Consider the following 23,292-nt stretch of genomic DNA (forward strand, 5'->3'; position numbering starts at 1 on the left):
CCGTGTGACTTCATTCACCAAAGATAAAGACAAGGACAGCCTGCAGATCCAATCAGCAAGGGAATAGGCTTCGAATCAAGGGGGACATTCTTTGGAATGAAAGGAAGCCTCGTGCGGGCGGAGAATCGGCCGAGCCGCAGAAAAGCAGAGCGGAGAGCCGGAGGGACTGGACCATACAGTACCGGGTTTACGAAGGATACTATACACTTACCACGCCTCCGCGGTGCCCGCCCGCGTCCACATCGCGACGCGATTAGATGAAGCGTCTTTTTTCTCCGGGTTGGGGAATCGTTCCCACATCACACCGGATCTCCTGCTCACGTCCGCCTCGCCATTTTACTTAGGCCACGGCCCACGTCTTTCCTTTTCTTTTCTACCTACTTTTCACTCATTCCTCTTGCTCTCCCTCCCCGTCCTCCTATGCTGTTCACCCGGCTTACGGCTATTTACCATGTCTGATCCGGAGCCCTCTTCTGCACCATGCTCCTCCTCGCCGCCCTCAACCCAGGCGTCTGACTCTACTGCTGCCCTCAATTACGCCTTCCTAGTACACTCCCAAAAGACCTTAACTCAGAACCTTCCTCCACGCGTCGACAATAAATTGCTGGCACGGCAAAAGCGGCGTCGGACTAGGTATGCACGGAAACCAATTCCAGTCCTCATTGGCCCAATGGGTCTCGCTGCCAGTAGATCGCTAACACGTCACTGCTGTGGCCGTATAGCCCCGAAGACCACGCAATCCTTGAAGCCGAGTATCAACGGAACCCGAAGCCAGACAAAACGGCCCGAGCCAGTATAGTCAGTCGCGTCTCGTTGGGCGAGAAGGAAGTGCAAGTATGTCTGCAATATCCATGTAATACCTACACCTGATGTGCAATCTAATGTGTCTGAAAATCAGATCTGGTTCCAAAATCGTCGTCAAAATGATCGCCGGAAATCGAAACCATTGCAACCTCATGAGCTTCTCGCGCCTCGGTCGGACGTGTCCGACGCGTCAAAACGGGTAGCCGATGACAACCTTCCGACGAAGCCAGGATCTTCGAGCGGGACAGAGCAATCAGAGGGCAACTGCCAGGACAGGAACGTTGCTACACAATCACCCGACCATGCGTCTTTTGAATCGGACGTGGTGCATGGAGACAATAATGAGCTGGAGCAGTCAGGGTTAAGCTCTCAAACCAGCCTGGCTACTGAAGCTGTGGAGGATTCGCAGAGAGCTTCAGACGAGACGATGCCGGAACAACAACCGCCCCCGGTGCACGATGAAACTCATCTCGATGATTCCAACCCAGCTTCTGTTAAGAGGAAACGATCATTTTCTGAGACCCGTGGCAATCGGCCGTTTATGCAGGGAACATCAACACCTATGAAGTCTCCTCCATCCTTGCGGATATCGCTCTCGTTTGACGGAGAAGCTATGGTACGCAAAGAAGACGAGCTCACGCCATCTCCTCCGAAAGGACGAAATGCCCTGCGGATCGCCATGTCCTCTGATGGAAAAGCCGTGATCCGTGCTGATGGCGAGCCGTCTCCGTCAAAGAACCGCATTTCTATGTTCTCAGCGCGTAAGCCCAGGCTTGCAGGGCTTCGAAGGAGCAACAGTGCCGCGGCATTTAGTACGCCACGTGGTGGTTCCATGGAGACTGAAAAGTTGTTTGGAAGATCAAGAGATCCTCGCAACTGGGAATCGTTCTTTGACACCGATGCAAGAAGTGCACTTTCTACTCCGACCAGCTCCCAAAGCGCACCGAACGCTGGCTCTCCCGCTTTGTTCCGCGCACGTGGTCAGCGTTCACTAACGAGGAGCATGTCGGCAAGGCATAGCAATGCCTTCAATTCTTCGGAATATCTTAATACCCCTGTTCCTAAGCCGACTGGCGACAAAAGACGGAAGATCTCCCGCACGGTCTCCTCATTGGGCCGGCTGGAGACAGGCCGTGCGACCCTTGGTGATAAACTGTCTAACTCGAAGACGATATCGACAAAAGACGATGACCTGGAGTTACAGTGGGGTGACTCTGATAAGGAGAACTGGATACCAGGCACACGAGTCTCCCATGTTCGCCGGCGGACCACTTCGCATCATCACTCGCGGCGTTCAATACTTAGAGAGGCCAACAGCAGGGATGCCAAAGCCAACAGGGATCTGGCATCAGGCGGAAGATACTCACGGGTGTCCCACCCGCACCAACGAGTGAGCGGGGTAATCGACAAGGATGTGCCTGAGATGGACGCCGAGGTGTCGGCTTTCATGAATGGCGGGGGAGGTGCAAGTCAGGAAGAAGACCTTGACTGCATTCAAGGCTTGTTGTCTCTGAGCCAAGGGGCATGGAGATGAGATAAGCTTCCCCTTGTGTCCTTGCGATATGATCACCATTTCCTTTGTTTATTTCTTTTCATCATTCCCCCTTTGTTTCATATCCATTTCTTTCCTTTGTAATGTCAATATTGGAGGTTACAGGCCAGCAAGCGGGTGATTGTATGTATGATTGTGAGATGATTGCTTTACGTTCCCAAGGGTGCAGCTCACAGGTTTGCTCCAGGCAGCTGCAACCATGGGTCCGGACTTGATGACGAAACCCTGTGCCACGCCACAGATGATATCCAAGTGCTATTACAGCCGAATAGCCTAATACAACAAAACAATGGAAGCAGATGATAGAGAATATTTGACTTGCTTGATACGTAAGCGCCTGCGATGGGCTGATCCGGATAGCCAGGGCGAGGCGGGGGTGAAGGGGAGAAATGTAGGGAGTAGATAGTTGGGTGGGACAGGTGGACTGCAGAAGATGGCTGTGGGCGGGTTCTGCAAGCACGTGGCTTCCCGCTGACATATAACCGCCGGGTCTCGTCCGTCTCTCTGATAACTAGGAAGTATTTGCCTCGCTGTCTTTCTCTCCGCCACCCGCGGTTGGATGCTTCAGGGTTTCGTCTCTGTGTTTTGTAGACTTAGGCGGAATTGCTTTTATCCCCTGGTAGGTTGCTTCAATCTATCTCTCAACTATTCCGGGTGTAGGCTTTATCAAGTCTGGCCAGGGACCATGTCAAGTAGTAACGGCTGCATTCTGCACCGGCTTATCTCCCCATATTATGAGTGGATTGAGCAGCTGCTGACTTTATGTAGCACAACGGGCGGTTACTGCATACAATCAGCTCCAAGGAAGATCAATCATTGTTTCACTCTCGGAAGACAAGCTTTTTCTTACATATGACTATCGCAATGGGCAGGAGGCCCAACGTGGCTGTCATCGGAGCTGGTCTATCAGGCTTGAGATGCGCTGACATTCTTATCCAGAACGGTGCCCGCGTGACACTATTTGAAGCTAGAGACAGAGTCGGTGGTCGGGTGCGTATGAGAAGCATCTATAGTCAGAGTCAGCGGTTCACTAACCTCCAGCAGGTACACCAGCAGAAGATTCACGAACATCTTATAGACTTGTAGTACTCTCTGCTTCTTCCCGCTGGCTATGATTATGTTCTTTGGCGTCGATGCTGACTCTTATCAGGGGTCCGAACTGGATACATGGCACCGGAAAGAACCCGATTGTCGCAATCTCAGAAGCAACGGAGACAGTGCTGGAAGACTTCGAGGGGAACCAGGCTTTGATCTCCACAGAAGGCAAGGCAATCGACGATGCACTAGCCGCTAAAATATCAGCGGTACTGTGGACGACAATTGAGAAGGCCTTCGAGTATAGCAACACACATAAAGAAATAATCCCACCCGAACGAAGCCTGCTTGACTTTTTCCGCGAGGAGGTTGAGAAGACAGATCTCAGCACCGCTGAGAAGGAACTTTGCATCGAATCCTGCAGGCTATGGGGAGCGTACGTCGGTGATCCCATTGAAAGGCAGAGCCTAAAGTTCTTCTGTCTCGAGGAGTGCATAGATGGGAGTGAGTACCCCTCACCACATGATGATGACGCTCAGCTAAACTACGTCAATGGCAGATAACTTCTTTGTGGCCTCGACATACAAGAACATTCTCAAGTATGTCTCAAAGAATGCTCTTCAACGCGCAGATATCCGCTTCAATCAGCCTATTGTCCAAATTGATTCCGAATCCCGGAAAGCCATGGGCTCCCCAAGCAAGGTGAATCTCACAACAGCATCAGGAGAGACCTTCCAGTTCGACGAAGTAGTAGTCACCTGCCCACTCGGCTGGCTCAAACGCAACAAACAAGCCTTTACCCCAGACCTTCCCCCTCGTCTAAACCAAGCTATCGACAGCATCTCCTACGGCAGACTAGAAAAAGTCTACGTCACATTTCCCCGCGCATACTGGCACGCCGGCCCCGAAGATCCCAAGACCGCCGACATCCTTAAAACCAACCTAGAATACAGCAGCTTTGAGAACCCCACCTTCGCCCAATTTCTCAATCCAGGGTACACCAAAAGCCCGAACGACATCCTCTGGAACCAAGAATGCATCTCACTCGCCGCTCTCCCCTCCTCCTGCGCACATCCCACCCTCCTCTTCTACATTTTCGGCCCCTGCTCCACATACATTGTTTCCAAGCTCAAAGGCCTCGACCCCTCCTCCAAAGAATACTTTAACTTCCTCAACGACTTTCTCCACCCCTTCTACTCCCGCCTATACGGCTACTCAGACTCATCTCCGGACTGCAATCCAATCGCCTTCGCAGCAACCCAGTGGCAGAACGACCCCTACGCAGGTAACGGCTCCTACTGCAATTTCCAGGTCGGCCTTACCCAGGGAGATCGAGATATCGAGGTCCTGCGCGCAGGCATGGGCGTAGATCGTGGAGTCTGGTTTGCAGGCGAACATACAGCGCCATTCGTGGCACTGGGTACCACGACCGGTGCGTATTGGAGTGGTGAGCGCGCCGCAGGCCAAATTTGTAATTTATATGGGTTGGGTAGGCTTGGGATCGGGTTGGAGAGGGATGATTCGTTGCCTTCTGCTACGCCTAAGGGGCTTTTATGATGTGAGCCTTCCATCTTTTTACTACTATTCACCTGTTTAGGTTGAGTTAGTTGGGGGGTTTTTTTTTGAGTTGCTTTATTGCTTGGATGATTGCTTTGCTATGTTCCTTTTTTTCTTTTGCTACTCATTGTTTGACATATATGCACATATATACGGCGGTATTTGGAGAGAAGTGCTACACGCGATTTTGTGTGCTTGCTGTACAGCCTTAGATATGTATGGATTGCAGTTATAGCCAGCTAACAGTTATTTACACCCCGCACACCGGCCGCCGGCCAGCAAACAAACAGATAGACGCGGTGAATCTCAGATTCATAGTACATGAATGACACACAAAGCCGCCCCACGCACAAGTGCAATAGACGAACAGAGTAACACGAGAGACAAAGATAACAGGGGAATCACATATTGCTCTTCAATCAATCAATCAACCAACTGTTACCTGACGATAAACTGAACAGTAGCGTGCAAGGTTAAGAAGACAACAATAAGCGAAACGCCCCCAAATAGGTAGAACTGAAAACAAAGTACCATGCGCCACGCTGGAAAAACAACCCAGATAGGATAAGAAACGAAACTCGACTAGTAGAGCATCCACGGACCTGCGCGATTACCGAACTCTGCGGCCTTCCTGGATGAGAATGGTGGGGTTGACCGCTGAAGATAAAGACCCGAAACGATGGGAGATGTTGGGTATTTTCGAACTGAGCGCTTGATACATAGAGAAAAAGAAGGAGCAAGCAAGGCTAACGAGATGTTAAGGGCTGAGCGCCATTTGTCCCGAGGCAGCTGGAGTTTGTTTGCCTTGCGTTGGATGGTAATGTTTGGGAAGCGGGCAGACGCGTGCGTGTCGGGCATATGTGATTGTTGATCATTTTAGTATGGACGAGTCACCGGCCAGCTTGGTCCGAGTGGTGCGTAGTATAGAGATGTCCACGAAACAGACTAATGATCGTAGGAAGAACTCGATGCTGGCTTTGCATCGCATTCAATCTTCCCAGATCGTTTCCAGGTCCAGGTCCTGTCGACGTTCTGCTCCACAGACACTCCAACGTTTCCGTTTGTCAGCTCGAGGTCCGTAGCCAACCGATCCCGCCCGCATTGTCATCAGTCCGCTAGAAGGGCCAGAAGCATCCGATGCCCCACGCCTTCGATTGCCGTTGCTGGCCGCTTCTGCTTCATCGGCCTTGTCTGCTGCAGCTTTCAGAGCCGCGATCCGGTCCGCCTCGATGGCAGCGGCTTCAGCGTCGGGAATGTCAGGTATAGTTTCCAACGACGAAATACTCGGGCTACGGGATCGCAGGCTTGTCGGGGTTGAGGGTATAGATGAGGTTGAAGAGGCCGAATAACCGGGGTAGGATTCGTTGTACCTCATGCTGTAGATCACGGGAGAGGAATGACCGGAAGGACTGCCCATAGAGTGAACGGACGAGCTAGGGCTCTGGAAGTGAAGGGGGGACGACGGTCGGCGACGGTTGACACGCGGTAGAGTGTGAGAGAAAACCGGCGAGGTAGGGTGATAGTCGATATGAGACGGAGAGGAAACAAGATTGGTATCTAGCTCCGCATGTTCCGAGATAGTCTCCGAGATATTCAGGGGCACCATTCTGGACTCTAGGCCATCGCCTGTGGTGACCTGCAACGGCAGATAGCGCTTGGCCGCCGGATCACCCGCATTTGTTGAAGCACCGCGACCGTTGACGAATATATATCTGCCCCGTGAGTCCAGCCCTGGGGACGAATGGGCGCGCGTCATCGGAGGTAGACCGGGGACTTCAACCATCGATCGTGACCGAATATGGGAACGGGCAAAAGGAAGGCGAGTCGGAGTTTGGACCGGCGGATCAGGCGTGAGCGACAAAGTGATCATGACGTTATCGTCGCATTTTGCCTCGCGAGGTTGCTCTGCGGCAGGACCGGACGATGTCGAGTCAAATGAATCGGACGAACCAACGGGGCTTGGAGGAAGCATTATCCCCTCGGGGGGTGGGTGTGACGCTTCCATGTCTGTCTGCAACCAGGGAGTCGATTTAAACGGGCCTCATGCTGGTGGGCCAACGGCGAATACTCTGCGAGTCACCACAGTCGAGTTGAACCAGGGAGTGTTACCGTCCCGAATCCAAGTCGAATTTGGATTTGGCCTGGGGGGGCGGTAGGAGTGGAGAGGTCGCAGCTCAGGGGGTGGAACACGAACTTTGGGATTGGGGGGGAAGGGAACACAGGAATAAATTTGCCCTTTGCACTATTCCTATCCGGACACAGCCGGTGTGCTTTTTTGAAACCCAAACCAAGAACGTGGGAGAAATGCGATAGGAAGGCAGAAGAGGGAGGGAGGGAAGGAAAGTTGAGTGGTGAGGTCAAGAAGAGATGGAAAGGGAAAGCAAGCGCTGGAGATGGATCGGGAAAACGAAAAGAAAGAAAGTAAGGGAAGACACGAGGCGCTGCTCAGGCCCACCCGCCGCCACCTGACTTGCCTTCCCTCCCTCTTCTGGCTTCTTATTCCTTATTCTTCCCTCCGCCCTCCACCCATCGTTCAGCTTCCCTCATGGTCTCTCACATGATGATCATCGGAGCTCATTCATGGCTCTGTTGATCGTCATGATTCGATGAAGCTTGTGTCACTAATGCTGGCAGGTGCATCTGTTTACTGGACCTCCCTCAGTTTTCGGCAATCTCCGTCGGTCTAAATCCGCAGTTGAAGCACAAAAACATTTCTACATCAGACCAGTTGACTGCAATTCGAACAGTATACTTCTACAGAGTATGTTTCGCCTTATCTCGCTTGATCCGACAACAATGTAATGGGAGAAAATCTCCGATACGAAAGATGCAGACCTGAATTGGAAGTCTGGGCCGGCCTAGACATCCCACATGCTTCCAGAACCACCACACTAATGTAATGCATGCTGCACATCTTCAAAAGGGCGCTGGATTTGCTCAGCCACTTGGCCCATTCTTCTTTCGGTCTCTCCGTCAGCTGTAAGCATGTGGTTGTCAACCGATCGCATCGTATCGCATCCCTGCTTCATAGAGCATTCAGGCACCCCGGGATCCGGGCGATAGTGGCCTGACGTTTCGCTCCAACCCGACACCCTAGCTTTGGATGATCGTCACGGAAGTGTCCGGATAGCCATGAGGCTCACCAGTCAGGCCCCATAAGCGCATACTGGTTAATTATTGCGATCTCCCCGGAGAAGTAGAGCGAGAAGCACGCAATCGTCCTTCCTTTGTCACTATCGATTCGTGATTGTTCTCTGCGCAACCCCTTATTACGAAGAGCCACGAGGACTTGAGAGGGCCATGTGGCTTAATGTGCTGGATATCCGTCTCAACTGAATGAGTCGTTTGATTGCCAATCAATATGGTTATCAAGAATGGCCATGTCATCTCCAGTCCTCTTCTTGTTACTATATTGACCTTCTGCGCCTCTTGCTTATATACCTTCAGTTATATTCAGCTGACCAGACAATATCATCATCCCGCCAACCTCTTGCGCTCTATCTAACCGGATACAGAATCAAGGATCTTTTTATACTATTACAGGTGTTGATGAACAAAGCTTGGTGTTGGTCAAGCGGCCGTCGCACAGAAACGTACTCGGGTGGCTGGCTACCCGAAGAGCTACCGATAAACACGTCGTGATGTTCATTCTCTGCTTGCAGTAGTATATATGGTCATCGCAGTGCCTTGCTTCTTGAAAACAAGGGTCCTGCAGACCATCTAGCCCTACTTCAGTAAATGGCCTGTGCCCCTATTATGGAATAAACTTGAATCAGCGAATATTCTTCAAAAATCTTCGAGAATGTTATCGAGATTCTATCTCTCCTTTGAAGGCCAGACTATCATCATCAGAGTCCACAGGTTATAGTGTTGTGTCTCACTTGGGCTGCTTACAAGGAGGAGCATGCCGTTCCATCTACTATGACGATGACGATGACACGGAGATTCTGAGCAATGCTAGTGGTGATGATAACATTAATAGTAATGGACGACCAAAGTCAAGGGTGGTGATGCTCTACGCGGCATGTTATGTCGCATTCGCCATCCTGTCATTCTTCTCCGCCGCTTATTACTTTTTGTGCTGGATGCCGTGTATGTGTATCACACATCATTCCCATGATTGGGGATTTTTTGTTTGGTTTCTTCACACTCTTAACTCTACGGTTACTAATCATGTCGGGTTTGTGTGCAGATGAACCGTCTAACAGTAATCCGTTTCCGGGCCGTCATCGGTGAATGCATTAATATCCCTACCTATCTATTTACACAATTGATAAAGGGGGATGCGCATATCGGGCTGATACACGGAACAATGGACGACACGGGAATCTTACAGTTGAAGACATGATCGATCCTACATTACACCTGGCTGGAAGACGCCCGGAGTAGTAGATTATTCAACACCGGCTTTTATACATGTTTCTCTCAGGAGAGAGAGAAAGGATTGATGTACATACCATTCTTAAATATAATGCACAAAGAAGCAGATACAACAAGTACCTAAATGGCCACTTATAATTCACAACCACCTAACAGAAGCACAAAACAAGTTTTATCGAGACCCCTAGTGGGGTTTATGGATCTTCCTCTTCTGCGTCCGACTACCGCTCTTCACCAAAATAAAGTACATACATGATGTTGGGGTAGAAGAGAGTAATGGGACATGGTATCCTTTCCCTTCAGCCGTGATAAGGAAGCCGAACCATCATAACAGCATTGGAACTCCAATATGTACAAAGATTTGAGGCAAACATTTCATTGAGGAAATATTATATGTCCATTTCACAACTGGTATCAATCCTTTAAGTACATACAAAATAGAAATATTTACACCATCCTGCATCACACAAGCCACTGACGAGTGTCCCTTTTGACCCATGATCTGTTCCGTTTTATTCCAACCAAGGTAGCAGAAATGGAGACCGCGCAGAAGAGGGCGATGTTCTCCAGTAGTCGGCAGCAGTCGCAGCTTCCCACTCACCTAGAAAATCAGCAACCCCAGCATCAATCACCTCGCCTGCCCGGGCCTTCTCCAGCCAAACTCCCCATGGTAGTTGTAGATAAGCTGCTTGATCAGACCCTTCCATGAATTCCCTGAGCTCACTAGCCTTGAAGCGTGTCTCACCGCAGACATTCATGTAGCGAATTTGGCAAGGTAAGCCGTCATTCTCCTTCGATGCCTCATTGAGAGCTGACGGTAAGGCCGTGGAACGAGTGGTGGTGATATTCCGGACTAAGGATTCGACAGCACCGTTCAAACCGATCAGGTCGATATAACCTCTCCAATCTCGAGTATCAGGCACTGCGTGCAGGAACCGACTCACATCCAAGATTGCGCCGATGATATTCGTATTCCCCGCAGAAGCATCGGACAGTGATTCATGGGGGCTGCTGGCGGTGGTGATACTAGTGGGACGATAGATGTGCACATCTGGCATGAGATCCGAGAACCGGGCACAGGCTCGCTCGAGGAATACCTCGCTGGCCCATTTGCTAGCTACGTAGCCCGACACCAACGGATTGTGACCATCATTGTTGAATGATGGCGGGGGAAATCCCGCCACTGATGCGGCGGAAAACGTATCACGCTCCGAAAGGCTGGTCACACTGGCCGTGGAAATATAATGAAAAGGGATACGGCGCGCGAGACAGAGAGAGAACAAGTACTTGGTTGACAGGACATTAGCCTTTCGTAGAGCAGCATAGGGTTTGACGAAGGAAACATCGGCCCCATTGTGAATGACACAGTCCACGGTGCGTGTCAGTTTGTCGACATCCACAGCATTGAGCCCACATGTTGGGTCCGATAGATCGCCACTGTAGAGACAAATCTTCGAGGATTTGACGGGCAGTTCTTGACGCGGGGAACCGTCGGGAGCAGGCCGTATGGCAATGCAATGAATGCGAGCCACAGACGGAATCTCTACCAGCGCCTCCAAAATTGCCCTTCCGTAATATCCTGTGGCACCCGTCAGAATCACCTCCCGAACAGCTCCATTTGGCTGCGTGGGAAGAGGCTTGATCTGATCCAGGTAGTCAGGAATCGCTGTCTCAGAGTCCCAGTCAATCGCTTTTGAGGAGGCTCTGATCCTGGTGACCACCGTTCCAGCCAACCGAGCCATTTCCCCCAATGTGGACGACTGGAACAACTCAGTGATCGGTATGCTGATACCGGTCACGCGCCGGATTCGTGCCTGAAGTTTTAAAAGCCGTAGTGAATTGCCCCCCAGCTCGAAAAAACTAGTTTCTCGAGTGATTGGTAGCCCAGTTGAGGGCAGATACTCTTTCCACATTTCTAGCAGCTTCCGTTCGATAATTTCGAGCACTGGTTGTTCCGACGAAGACCCGGATTGACCGACGGGAAGCCGACCTAGGGCTTTTCTGTCCACCTTGCCACTTGAAGTCAGAGGAATCCTAGTCACGATACTGACTTGGGCCGGTTTTGCGTGCGGAGGTAGCGCCACAGTATCTAGTAACTGCTTAATGAAAAGGTCAATGTTATCCTCTATCTCTACTGCGCGAGATAGAACTACGAAGCTGACCAGATATAGGTCATCTGGATCACCCTTGGCAATGGTTGCTGCATCGACCAATGCTCCCGCCGACGCTTGGAGGAGAGCATTGGAAATCTCGTCCAACTCCAATCGAATACCTCGCAGTTTTAATTGCGAATCTCCATCAACTCTCCCAAGGTATTCGAGTGATCCATCCTCTCGCAGTCGGCCACGGTCCCCAGTCCGATAAACTCGAACGCCATCTAGTTCGACGAAGCGACCCTCTTCGTCCTTAACGTCCAAATACCCGAGAGCAACGGCAGCACCGGCAATGCAAATCTCACCCGGCCACCCTTGTGGAACGGACTTTAACTGCGAATTTAGAATCGCAATCCCATATGATGACAGCGGTTCCCCGATAGAGACACTCTGGGAATCCCCATCGACGCGTTCGTAATCTATCACCCCCATTGTGCAAGCCATAGTTGTCTCACATGGGCCGTATGCGTTAATCAAGGTCAGGTCCGGAAGCCCAAGGCTAACAAACGCCTGAATGGTGGCCCTGCTCAGCTTCTCTCCAACGCAGAATGCAAATCGCCAGGAGCCAAGCTCGCTCAGCAATTGACCAGCCTCGCCAATCCAGAGGGCATATTCAGAGGGTACTGCTGTGACTACGGAGACATGTTCGCGAAGCATGAGTTCAGCTAGCTGACCGGGCTCTTTAAGGTTGTTGGTGATGACCAATGTCCCACCGTGCAGGAGGGCCAACAGAATTTGGAAAAGCCCGGCATCAAAGCTATGCGAACTATGTTGTAAGACCACTTGCCGGCCAATCGGGAATGCTTGCTCCGTGGCATTGAAGTGGCATCGAAGATTCCGATGGCTTAGAAGAACACCCTTGGGCACCCCAGTCGAACCACTAGTGTGGAGCAAGGCGGCTGGCGAGTTTTCATCTGCATAGTCCTGATGGCCAAGAGTGGTGGGTTGGAGGACCTGGGGGAGTTGAATGACCGGGGCGATATGCGAGGTTTCGAGCTGGCCGAGTGGACCCTTGCACACAATGGCCGCGGGTCGGCTGACGTCGATGATATGAGCTAGGCGCTGATGCCCCTGCATCAAATCCACCGGCATATAGATTGCACCAATCCACCAAATAGCCAGGAGGGTGCACACGGTATCCACCGAAGGTCCACAGGCTACTGCTACTGGCGTACCAAAGCTGACCCCTGCTTCCAGCAGAATTTGCATGATTGAGAGACTTCGGGAGTGCATGGTCTCATACGTAAGACGCATCCCGGAGTCATCTTTGATGGCTAGATCCGCCGGGTATGTAGTTATCGTTTTCCTGATGCGCTTGGTCAGGCATCCTGACCAAGGATGGTCCAACACGGGCCCTTGTTGCAGATGAAGAGAAGGCATCCCAGAAGCTGCAATGCATTCATAGGACTCGAGACGAGACTCTGTCCCCATGGAAAAAGTCTCAGTCAGCTGTGTGTACAGCGACATTAAAATACGAAGGTCTTTCTCATAATAGAGATACTTTTGGGCCTCAAAGTTGAGTAGCATTGTTCCATCTTCATTCTCACGGATCGTGAATACCAAGTCATAGGGTTGTCGAGCGAGCTGTGAGGTCGAATATTTTAGAGTGGATTGGTCAAAACGGATATCCTGGGTGAATTTGGCGATATAGTTCACTGCCACATTGCATTCCGTGGTGTGCATCTGCTCAGCGGACATTGGCTTTTGTGATGCGCTGGGAGAAGCCAGTGCTGCTAAGACTCGAGCTCGAGTATCCTGCAGCAGGTCTGTGAACGTACAACTGCTCTGCGGCTCACAGCACAAAGGCACAACCTCAACCATATGTCCAATTACCTTTTCGAAGCGAGGGTTGTCTCGGTTGGCATTGGTTATCCCAATCATGAACTTGTCGATATCGAGAACTTTCTGTATTAACAATTGTATAGCAGCGACATGAAAATGGAAGGATGTAACACCAGTACGGGAGCTCACAGCTTTGACTTTGGCAGATGTGCCTGCATCCAGCTGCGAACTCACCTGAATCGTCTCATAGCAGGTGTGAACCTGGCGGAAGCTCACCCGGGCAAAAGGGAATAAAGGAAGAGGCGATGCTGTTTCAAGAAGCCTTGAACGTTCAAGGGCGTCGTCCCTTGAAGCGGCTCTCATAAGTGCTTCGTCACAGAATGCACTGTACTGCGAGATGACGGGGGCCAGGAGATCCGGATCTTGATAGGCGGCAGCAAATTCGCGTAGTAATAGTTGCCAACTGACTCCGTCCATGATTAGATGGTGGTAGCCAAATGTCATGATATGATGCTGAAGACTGGTGTGTAAAATAGATATTACCATACTCTGCCCTTTGGCCAGGTCGTACTCGTGACTGTGGACCCGGGAAATCTCAAGGGATGCTTCCAGAGGATCACCGCTAGTCCGCTCCCACCAGCCGATTTGCGAACTTTCTAAAATTGCTCGCCGAGGCATGCCATCGGCAGCTTGAGTGACAAACGCTGTTCGGAGTGATTCGTGCCTCTGCGCAACGTGAATGACCGCGATTTTAAAGCGTTCCATATCCAGATTGCCGTGCAGCTCGTACTGGATGGTGCAATTATACATGGTCGGATCATCCACGGTGGCCAGCATGAAGTACATCTTTTCTTGCTCCACAGACAATGGGAGCAGGTTTCTCAAAGAGAGTGTACTCGAGCTCTGGGGGTCATCCACTGCCTGAGGGGTGAAATCTAGGGTACTGGCAGGTGTGAATTGACTCGCCCGAGATGTCCCCTGATCCGAGCTAGAACCTTCACTTTGATCGGCATAAGATTCTGTCTCCTCCTGAATCTGCTCACTATTACGCGTTGGGGTGGTTACTACAGCCTTTGGCTCATAGCTCACGTTCATGTATGAGGACTCGGCCTGGAAAAAACATTCCGTTGCTTCTCGACATACTAAGGGAACACGTCAGGACTCGTTCATACGGGTCCGGAATGGGGAGAGGCTTACTTTCGATGATAGAAGTACCTCCTAGAAGCTTCAGAACCGAAACGTGAAAGTTCAGCTCCTTATAAAACCACCCTTTGATCTCTGTGCTGAGTAAGGAATCAATTCCCAACTGGGTCAAGGGTTGCGTGATATTGGTGATTGGACCCGGCAACTGCAGGAGTTTTTGCAGCATTGTAATGAACGCTTCCTGAATCCAAGATTCGGCAACGGCCATTTCGACAGGGTTTCTGAGGCGATCTTGGAGGAGTTGAGTTCTTGTTCGGTGCTGCGACTTCGAATCCAGATCTTCCATTACATGAAAGTGCGCAAATCGCGGGTCATCGTACCACTGCGGCCTCGATTGCCCCGGGGGAACATGCAGGCCAGTTGAGAAACATGGCGAGTCCGTGACACCTTCCCATCCTACGCGCATAGCTTCTGCGAAGATGCAGTGGAAGTCCGTCTCCGAAATCGCGAGCAGACCAGCCTTGCGTAGGGTCTTCTCATGAGTCACGTTACGAGTCACCACACCGAGACCCAGGACCATGCCAATATCAACACACGATCCCGCCAGTCCCCGGTGCTGTCGTCGCCTTGCAACCCCTTGCATATACTAGGATAGAGTGAGAATTTGTTTTATAGCAAAGACACGGTGGTAGAGGTCAGACACATACCATATTGGCTACTGAGTAGTTACTTTGTCCCGAATTGCCAATCAGGGTGGCAGTGCTAGACAAGAGGATGAAGAAGTCCAAGCCTGGCTGATTGTATAGCTGATCCAGGTTCTCTGTCCCCTTCACTTTTGGTTCCAAGACCCGAACAAAATCTTCGTAGGACATGTTCACGAACGCACCATCGGCGAGCACCATGGCTCCGTTCACAATGCCGGCGATTGGTGGCATCGCTCGATGAATCTGCGCATGAACGCGCTGCAAATCTTCACGGTCACAGACATCGAGACTCAGGACCAATACTTGGCACCCCTGCTCCTCAAGTTCTTGATACCATCTCGCAGGCTTGGGGGATCGACTGGCGATTGCGAGGTAGCGCACCCCGTGCGCGACCATCCAACGCGCCAAGGAGTGACCCAGTTCACCTGTCATGCCGACCAAGAAGTATGTGGCATCATCGCGGAAGAATGCTCGGGCATCTAGGCGTCGAACTAGCGTCTCCGATCGATACTGCTCGATTGCACAAACTTCGGTGGCCCCGAGTGACTCGATTTCAGTCGCAGGTGGTAGAGAGTTTGCGTGTCCGTTGTACTGACTCCATAGAAATTGCAAGTACTCTTTGTAGCTTCTGCTCAATCCACTTTGGGGTTGCCTTGCATGCGCAGAGAAGAAATGTTCTCTTCCGCGTATGGTACATTTTGACGACAGTGCATTGAGGACACGATCGCACAGTGAGTTTGGCTCCTTTTCTAGGTTGATGAAGAGATTTATGTCAGGTGGAAGAAGATGCTTGATGTTCCGTGTGGCAGTGTATGGATGCCAGTAGGCTATAGATTCGTGCCACAGTGCGATCGATAGGTTCGAAGTAGCGAGTGTTATAGATATGTGCTCTGTTTCCTCCACAGTCGAAACGAGAGCTCGGGCCAACAAGGGTTCGTTGGTGAAGATAACTGTTCTGCCACTTGAGGCAAATTTTTGTATGCGCGCGGAAATATAGAAACCGATTACTGCAGGTAGTACTTTTGGGGCCATATCTTTATCAATATTGCATTGGAGAAGAGACAGTTCCTCAAGGAAGACCAGATCATCCGCAGAGGGTGTAAACGCGAGTACACACTGCTCCAAGTTGCCCAACCGCGCCTTCCCCAAGCAGAGAAAGTAAGATGCATCGTCGTCAACCATCAAGGCACTGGAAGAGCGGCAAAGGACTCGAATAGGTACTGGCTTCTCGAATGGGACGTTGAGCTGCGCAGTGAGCTGAGGTTGATGAGTCGCCGGGATTTGTCGAAACGCGGAATTGAATCGGTCATTCATATCTTTTGCATGCTTGATTCGAGGGATGTAAAGATCGCCGTTTTCCAGTGCCATCTCTAACTCTTGCTTTAGAAGGGTCCGCGTGTCGTCTGACTGTAGCTGAATTCCGCTTATGAATTGGCCAAACAGTGTGGCAAGCTGGGCGGTATCCAGATTGTCGTCTCGATCCACATCCAGAAGGACCACATTCGATGAAGGCAGCTCAGTACGGAGAACGCGGGCAAGTCCAACAGTCATGGAGCTATAGGGATCACCTTGATTGAAACCCCTTGTCACCAAAAATACGTTCCGGGGCTGTTGAAAAAGCTTCTGAAGGGCATCGAAGTGTAAGGGGCTGAAGTCTCGAAAGATGGGAGCTTCAAAGTCGGCCAGACATAGGACATGTTTCGCAACATGCGAGTCGAAGGAAGCAATATCAGTTAAAGAAGGAAGAATGAGTATAGAGTTCTTCCATGGCCTAAGAAGAGGTTGAAGCTCGCATACTACACGCGAACCGAGTGCTGTCTCGCCACCAATTATTAGTATCTTTTCTTCCGAAGAGAGCGGGTCGAGTACGATTGATGGTCGTAGGATCTGGCTCAAGGAGGGCGTCATGGCTTGCGACAGGATTAGGGAATGGCAGTGAGGGTGGGCCATTCCTGAATCATATACCATTGATTGAATGCCAGAATATCCGAGATTTCTCAGCGTCTTCTCCCACGTTGCCTCACTCCTAGCCATCGGCCCCGAGCTATGCCCCACAAGGTTATCAAGGATCAGGCCGGGAAAAAGACCCCTTCCAGTAACAGCTTGAAGGAGGACATATCCACCCGGTCTCAATAATTGTCGGACACTATTCAGCACCTGGTGAGCCTTGTCTGATTCGGGTGACTGACCAAGGTTCGCAATCACGAGGTCAAAGCCCTGCTCACTGTCTCCATTGAGACTGCGCTGGAATGTATCGAAGACGTCGAATCGCACCCGCTCATCGGGGGTGGCTACGCAGGCCTGCGCATGCCTCAACACATCTTCGGACAGGCCTGTAACCACATACGACGCGAAAGAATCTTCCAATGAATCGAGTATCATCCGAACAGCGGATCCCTCATCATCACTGACATGAATCAGTTGCATGATTGTCATCCGAGGGTGTTTATGGGCGATCTGCTTGGCAGTCTGCGCTAGATATTTGCGGATGCGTTGAGGGCCAACGCCTGACTGCCAATAGTCTCGTGAGTGAGACCGGTTTTCGATCCCATTGGTATGATGGTTGTTTCTTCCCGCATGCAGTGCATCTATCAATTGTTCACCAGGCGACGTCGGGCTCGACAACGTGGAACTGGAGACGCAACGTCCTTCAACGTACTGACGGGCTATGCTCTCGTACTCCTCCAGTAACGCAAGATACTCTGACTCAGGAGACACCCGGGATGCCGACATTCCGCATAGAATATCTAGCTCCCAGGTGGTCGTGTGGAACATGTTGCGGTCGTCAGCCTTTGTCAGCGACCCAAGGGCCACGCATGCGAGCCCTTCGATCTGAATTACGCAGTTCCCATCACTGTACACGTCAACGTCTCCAGTGAACGATGCCTGACTTTCCTGAGTCGGGCAATGAAGGTCTGTAATAGTTGTGTCAATACGATATGGCATCGCAACAGGACTACCATCTTCCAATATTGCGGGATTGACTCGGATAGACTGTATCTTCGTCGGCAGATATGTAGTCCGAAGGCTCCTAAACGAATGTCAATGACTCTCATGTTGACTCCAACAAGTAATAATACTTACTCATCCCCTGGCGCTGCCATTCCTAGGAAGAGCGTTTGGAAAGTGGTATCCAGGAATCCCGGGTGTATGATCATGGAGCTGGGGATCGGTGCTATACGAGCGGAAGCTTTCTTCCACCTGCGTTCACAGCTCGTCATTGAGCGGAAGACGCCAGTATACTCCAAACCAATCTCCTGCATGGACAGATAGAACCTGTCAACATCGGCAGCGGGCCACTCTGCTGAGTTTCGCTGGGACGCAGGGAGCGTGGCGATATGGGGATTGCCCAATGTGACCGAGATCTTAGTTTCAAATCGAATGCTGGATTGCTCCGTACCATCTGCCTTTCCCGCGGTGAGAGAGAAATTAAAGGCGGCAGTGGACAGGTCTGGAGAGGACCTGCTATCGTTCCCTGTAGGGGCCAGTGACAGAGTGGAAATCATCTCGGTGCCAATAGAATTATCTTCGATACGGACTCCCCGGTGGATAACAAGCTGCTGTAGCTCAATGAGACGAATCGGTTGGGCCAAAAATGCCATTGCCGCTTCAATGGCCATCACACAGTAACCCGCGGCGGGGAAGACAACTTCCCCGTGCACTTTGTGATCCCGCAGCCACGAGATTTCATGGACATGGAATATGTTGCGCCAGCAGATTTGGCCTTCGGACCGTTCGGTGCATGCACCAAGCAGCTCGTGGGGAGCCGGACGGCTACAGTACTGTTTTGACCGGCGAGACTCCCTCCAGTGTATTGTCTCGTGATCCCACGGGTATGTGGGCAGAGCCTTCATGATCCTGAGTGGTCGAGAGGCAGCCTCGCCGCCCAAGGAAGATGCCAGTTTGGACAGGTTGACCGCAGAGGGGCCGAGTGTTGCCCACACACTAGCCAGACACTGGCCGAGAGCGAGTGTGTCATCTTCACCTCTAGTGAGTGAGCCGTGATAAGGAATCTCATTGTGACCAAAGGCCTTGAGGTTCTGTCCGGTCGGCCCCTTCAAAGCAGGATGCGGACCGACCTCTAGAGCAAGTGAGAAGGGGCCATGATCTCGAATAGCTTGGCCCAGGGCTTCAGAGAAAAGGACAGGCTGGAGAAGGTTTTCTACCCAGTAGTCACTGTTCACCGGGTCAGAGCTTATATCCATCTCAAAGCCATGTACTGAAGATATCCATGTGCATGAAGGATCCCCAATCCGACCTTGAACGTTGGATTGATGCAAGGAATTCAAGTAGGGCAGTGCGCAGGGACGCATATAAGGCGTATGATACGCTTTGTCGACCCGTAGCATGCGTGCAAACCTCTCCTGACTGGCCAATTCCGACAGAGCTTGATGAAGTGACTTTTCGTCACCACTGGTTGTGGTTGAGAATGGCGCATTGCTGGCTGCGGGGAAAATCTTTCCTTTATACTCAGCACGGTCACACATGCGTAGGGCTTCCGCAAACCCGATTCCAGCGGCCATCATTGAGAGCTTAGCCCCAGTTGTTGAAGAGGCTCGGTGCGAGTAGTACCCGCGGTAGTAAGCCACTGTAATCGCCTCCTCAGCTGAGAGACATCCCGCGGTATAGGCCTGTATACAGGTTGTGAGAAAATTGATGATTGAAAGCAGCTTGGATTTGCGTATACTTACGGCAGCAATTTCCCCACTGCTATGTCCCACAACCACGTTGAACCGAACCCCCACACTGTGAAGTAAGTCAACCAAGGCAATCTGAACTGCCGTACAAAGAGGCTGAGAGAATTCAGAATCAGAGCAACGCGATGAACCCGCATCTGCAAGCAATTCGTCGCGGAGACACCAGTCTGGCGGGTTTGGAACCCGTCCAAGCACGATATCCAGACGTTCAATAGTGGCAGCAAAGACTGGCGACCGAAGAATGAGATTGCGACCCATAGTTGGCCACTGCGCGCCCTGGCCGGTAAAGATACCAAGCACACGAGGGACACCAGCAGTAACTCTTGCGAGTTGAGCATGTGCCCTCTGTCCAATGCTGTGGCTGGGTGCCGTGTATGAGCTTAACTGCTCGATTAACGAGCCCCTAGATAGTGCAACAAAGCAGTGCTTGGCAGAGAGAGCAGAGCGACTCCGTACTGTAAATGCCACATTTTGTAAATCCACTGATGAGTTGGCGGCAATATATGCTGCGTATCTTTGCACCAGGCGAGTCAAAGATCGCTGTGAACACGCCGATAATGGAAAGATAAGTGGTGATTCATGTTGCGCGGTCGTCGCCAGGGAACTTCCGCACATGGGAAGGAGCTGTTGCACTCCATGAACTGATGGTGTATAACGTTCAAGAATCTGGAGCGGTAAATCAGTAAAAAAAAAATAAAAATAAAAATAAATAAACAAATAAATAAAAAAAATGAGAAATAATCTGCGTGATTTAGTAGAAGTACATACACAATGTGCATTGGTTCCACCAAATCCAAAGCTATTGACTGAGGCGCGGGCCACCTCAACTTTAGGCCACGACAGAGGCACCGTCGGAACATGCAAGTTTGCATAAAACGGAGCAATCTTAGGATTCAGACGGTTGAAATGCAGATTCGGAGGAACAACCCCATTCTGAAGTGCCAGCGAGGCTTTAAGAAGACCCGCTATCCCGGCGGCGCCCTCCGTGTGGCCAATGACAGTCTTAACGGAGCCGACATTCAATAGATGCCTTGGTGGTTCTGCGCATGCAGGATGTTGATCGGGAAAGAAAGCGCATTTGATAGCCTCCGCTTCTAGCGGATCTCCCACTGGGGTTCCTGTGCCGTGAGCCTCAAAGAATTGGCATCTGAGAGACAGGTTAGCAAGGTTGAGGCTGCATGGTCTGGGGAATGAGGGTACATGCCGGTCAAGCTCACTGAGTGGATTCAGTCCTGCTTTGCGGTAGGTTTCTTGGATCAATGACGATTGGCTTGTGGCCAAGGGCATTGTAATTCCATTTGTCCGTCCATCGGAGTTGACCGCAGTCTCTCGAATCACGCATTCAATCGGATCTCCTGCACGCAAGGCATCTCCCAACCGCTTCAGGACTACCACTCCAATCCCTTCGCCCCGTGCATAGCCATTAGCGTCGGCATCCCACATTTTGGATGTGCCTGTTGGGGATAGCATGTGTAGATTTGACTCCGCGATATACATCTCCGGTCCCAAAATCAAGTTTGCTCCGGCAGCAATAGCTGTTGAGCACTCGCTATGCCGAAGTGCCTGCACAGCCAAGTGTACAGCCACCAGACTCGAGGAGCAGGCCGTGTCGATAGTCATTGAAGGGCCCTTCCAGTCGAAAAAGTAAGATACCCGATTGCTTAAGATGCTGCGGGCTGTACCCGTTGCATGGTATTGTGCTATAGTATCTGGATCCCGCAGCTGTAAATCCAGATAGTCGGCGCACATCAGGCCTGCATAGACCCCGGTATTGGTACCGCACATTGCCTCCAACGAGAGGCCGGCGGACTCCAACGCTTCATAGACGGTTTCTAATAGCAAGCGGTGTTGAGGGTCGATTGATGCTGCTTCCCGGGGATTGATATTGAAGAAGTTTGCATCAAACCGTCGCGAATCACCCTCCAAGAAATATGAATGCGTTACATTAGAAGTACCATGATGCGATCCAACTGCATTCCAAAAGCCCGCAGCACTGAATCGGTCCTCAGGAATCTTCTTGCTGAGATCGCGAGGTCTGAGAAGTAAATTCCAAAGCTCCTCGGGACTATTGGCGCCAGGAAAGCGACAAGCACTCCCGATAATGGCCACCGGTTCAGCTTGTGGGTATGCCATATTCCCCGAAAACGTCAGACGAGATGACTAGCAAGTAATCAAAGGTAAGTCTGTGTCGGCCACAACTTCTTTCGAGAAGATCAGATACCTCGAGAGGAGAAGTATGCGCGGGATATCATTGTCAATTGTAATGGCGGGCATTGGACGAGCCGGACGATACGCCGTAATCTCCACGGCCGTCCGCACCAAAGCTGCCGACGAGGCTGAACCGGGGGCGGTTGAAATTGCATAGACACGGTCTAAGACCAACTGGGAAGGCGAAGTGTCTGCGCTGCATGGTACAAATGTGATTGTAGGACTCTTCCGTGGTGATAATCTAAAAGTGTTGGTATGCTAACTGGGGGATGTTTAATCTAGCAGTGGGTCTGAGGGGCGACGCAAGTGAAGTGGGGCCGGCGGTCCAGCGTAAGCAAACTAGAAAGTTAGTGTGTATTAGTTGGATCCTACTATTTACTCGGTGGTGAACAGGCTGACGGAGGAAAAACGCCTCAGCCTGAAAGGAAGATCCCGGCACGGGCCATTCTTTGTCTGGATACTACGCTGATTATTGCCTTCATGAGCCGGATTCGTTTTACCACTCGATAGTATCAGCTACTGGATGTCATGCCACTCTACGAAGTAGGAATGACGGATATAAATTCAGGTCTTTTCCCGGGTTGATATGACAGTCTTCCCTTCATTCTTCAAACACATCACATCATTCTCTCTTCCAAATTACAATTGTCACGTTCTCCTTCTTCCCAAACTAGAACAAAACATGGCTCCCCAGAAGCAATTGGTCCTTAAGCTGACCTCCTTTCGCTACAAGAAGGAGGGTATCTCTTGGAAGGACTTCCATGAATACGGAACCAGACAGCATGCACCTAAGGCTGCCCGTATCCAGGAAAGACATGGCGCCTACAAGATTACGCACGTAAGTGCCCTGTCGATTGTTGCTTACATATCTCTCCCCCTCTTCAATTGACTAAAAACTCTTTCCCTTGCTAGGTGTACACTCCCCCTATCACCAAGAGTCTGATCACCGACAAAATCCCGTGGGCTGTCCGTCCCGGTTGGATTGTCGACGACCACGACGTTTCGGTGTCGATGTACGTGCCTGACCCCGAAACTCTGCAGGCAATCGTCACAGATCCGGAATTCCAGAGCCTTGTCGCAGGAGAGGACCATATTCTGGATCAGGAGCGGGCCACAGTCACCGCGGGCTGGGAGGAGGTCTTTGTGGATGAGGGCAAAATTGTGGACATTGACCGCGAGAGCTGGGAGGCTTTTACGGCCATGGGTCAGGGTAGCAAGAAGACTGATGCTCCCGAGGATGTTCGTATCTGAAACGAGCTACTCTACAGGGTGGGCTC

The 23,292-nt window shown here is 51.2% G+C and overlaps 5 protein-coding genes across 5 annotated transcripts; 3 read left to right on the forward strand and 2 right to left on the reverse strand.

The window, feature by feature from the left end:
- Nucleotides 1-451: 451 nt before the first annotated feature.
- On the forward strand, nt 452-2,338 carry An02g08260 (uncharacterized protein; the record flags this gene model as incomplete). Its single annotated transcript, XM_001399921.3, has 3 exons — nt 452-633; nt 723-834; nt 899-2,338. 3 exons carry the CDS (start codon nt 452-454, stop codon nt 2,336-2,338), a joined length of 1,734 nt encoding a protein of 577 aa, XP_001399958.1.
- Nucleotides 2,339-3,220: 882 nt separating this feature from the next.
- On the forward strand, nt 3,221-4,948 carry An02g08270 (uncharacterized protein; the record flags this gene model as incomplete). Its single annotated transcript, XM_001399922.3, has 4 exons — nt 3,221-3,346; nt 3,401-3,438; nt 3,507-3,895; nt 3,951-4,948. 4 exons carry the CDS (start codon nt 3,221-3,223, stop codon nt 4,946-4,948), a joined length of 1,551 nt encoding a protein of 516 aa, XP_001399959.3.
- Nucleotides 4,949-5,936: 988 nt separating this feature from the next.
- Nucleotides 5,937-6,920, reverse strand: An02g08280 (uncharacterized protein; the record flags this gene model as incomplete). The annotated part of the gene is made up of 1 exon (XM_001399923.3): nt 5,937-6,920. The coding sequence occupies one exon, from the start codon at nt 6,918-6,920 to the stop codon at nt 5,937-5,939; it is 984 nt and encodes a 327-aa protein (XP_001399960.3).
- A 2,920-nt stretch (nt 6,921-9,840) lies between these two features.
- On the reverse strand, nt 9,841-21,940 carry An02g08290 (uncharacterized protein; the record flags this gene model as incomplete). The annotated part of the gene is made up of 6 exons (XM_059746444.1): nt 9,841-14,327; nt 14,407-15,052; nt 15,114-18,141; nt 18,195-19,741; nt 19,802-20,448; nt 20,572-21,940. The coding sequence occupies 6 exons, from the start codon at nt 21,938-21,940 to the stop codon at nt 9,841-9,843; spliced, it is 11,724 nt and encodes a 3,907-aa protein (XP_059600039.1).
- A 757-nt stretch (nt 21,941-22,697) lies between these two features.
- An02g08300 (uncharacterized protein) lies at nt 22,698-23,266 on the forward strand (the record flags this gene model as incomplete). Its single annotated transcript, XM_001399925.3, has 2 exons — nt 22,698-22,853; nt 22,928-23,266. 2 exons carry the CDS (start codon nt 22,698-22,700, stop codon nt 23,264-23,266), a joined length of 495 nt encoding a protein of 164 aa, XP_001399962.3.
- Nucleotides 23,267-23,292: the final 26 nt, after the last annotated feature.

The sequence above is a fragment of the Aspergillus niger genome, assembly GCF_000002855.4.
Source record: "Aspergillus niger supercontig An02".
In the NCBI taxonomy this organism is placed as follows: Eukaryota; Fungi; Ascomycota; class Eurotiomycetes; order Eurotiales; family Aspergillaceae; genus Aspergillus; species Aspergillus niger.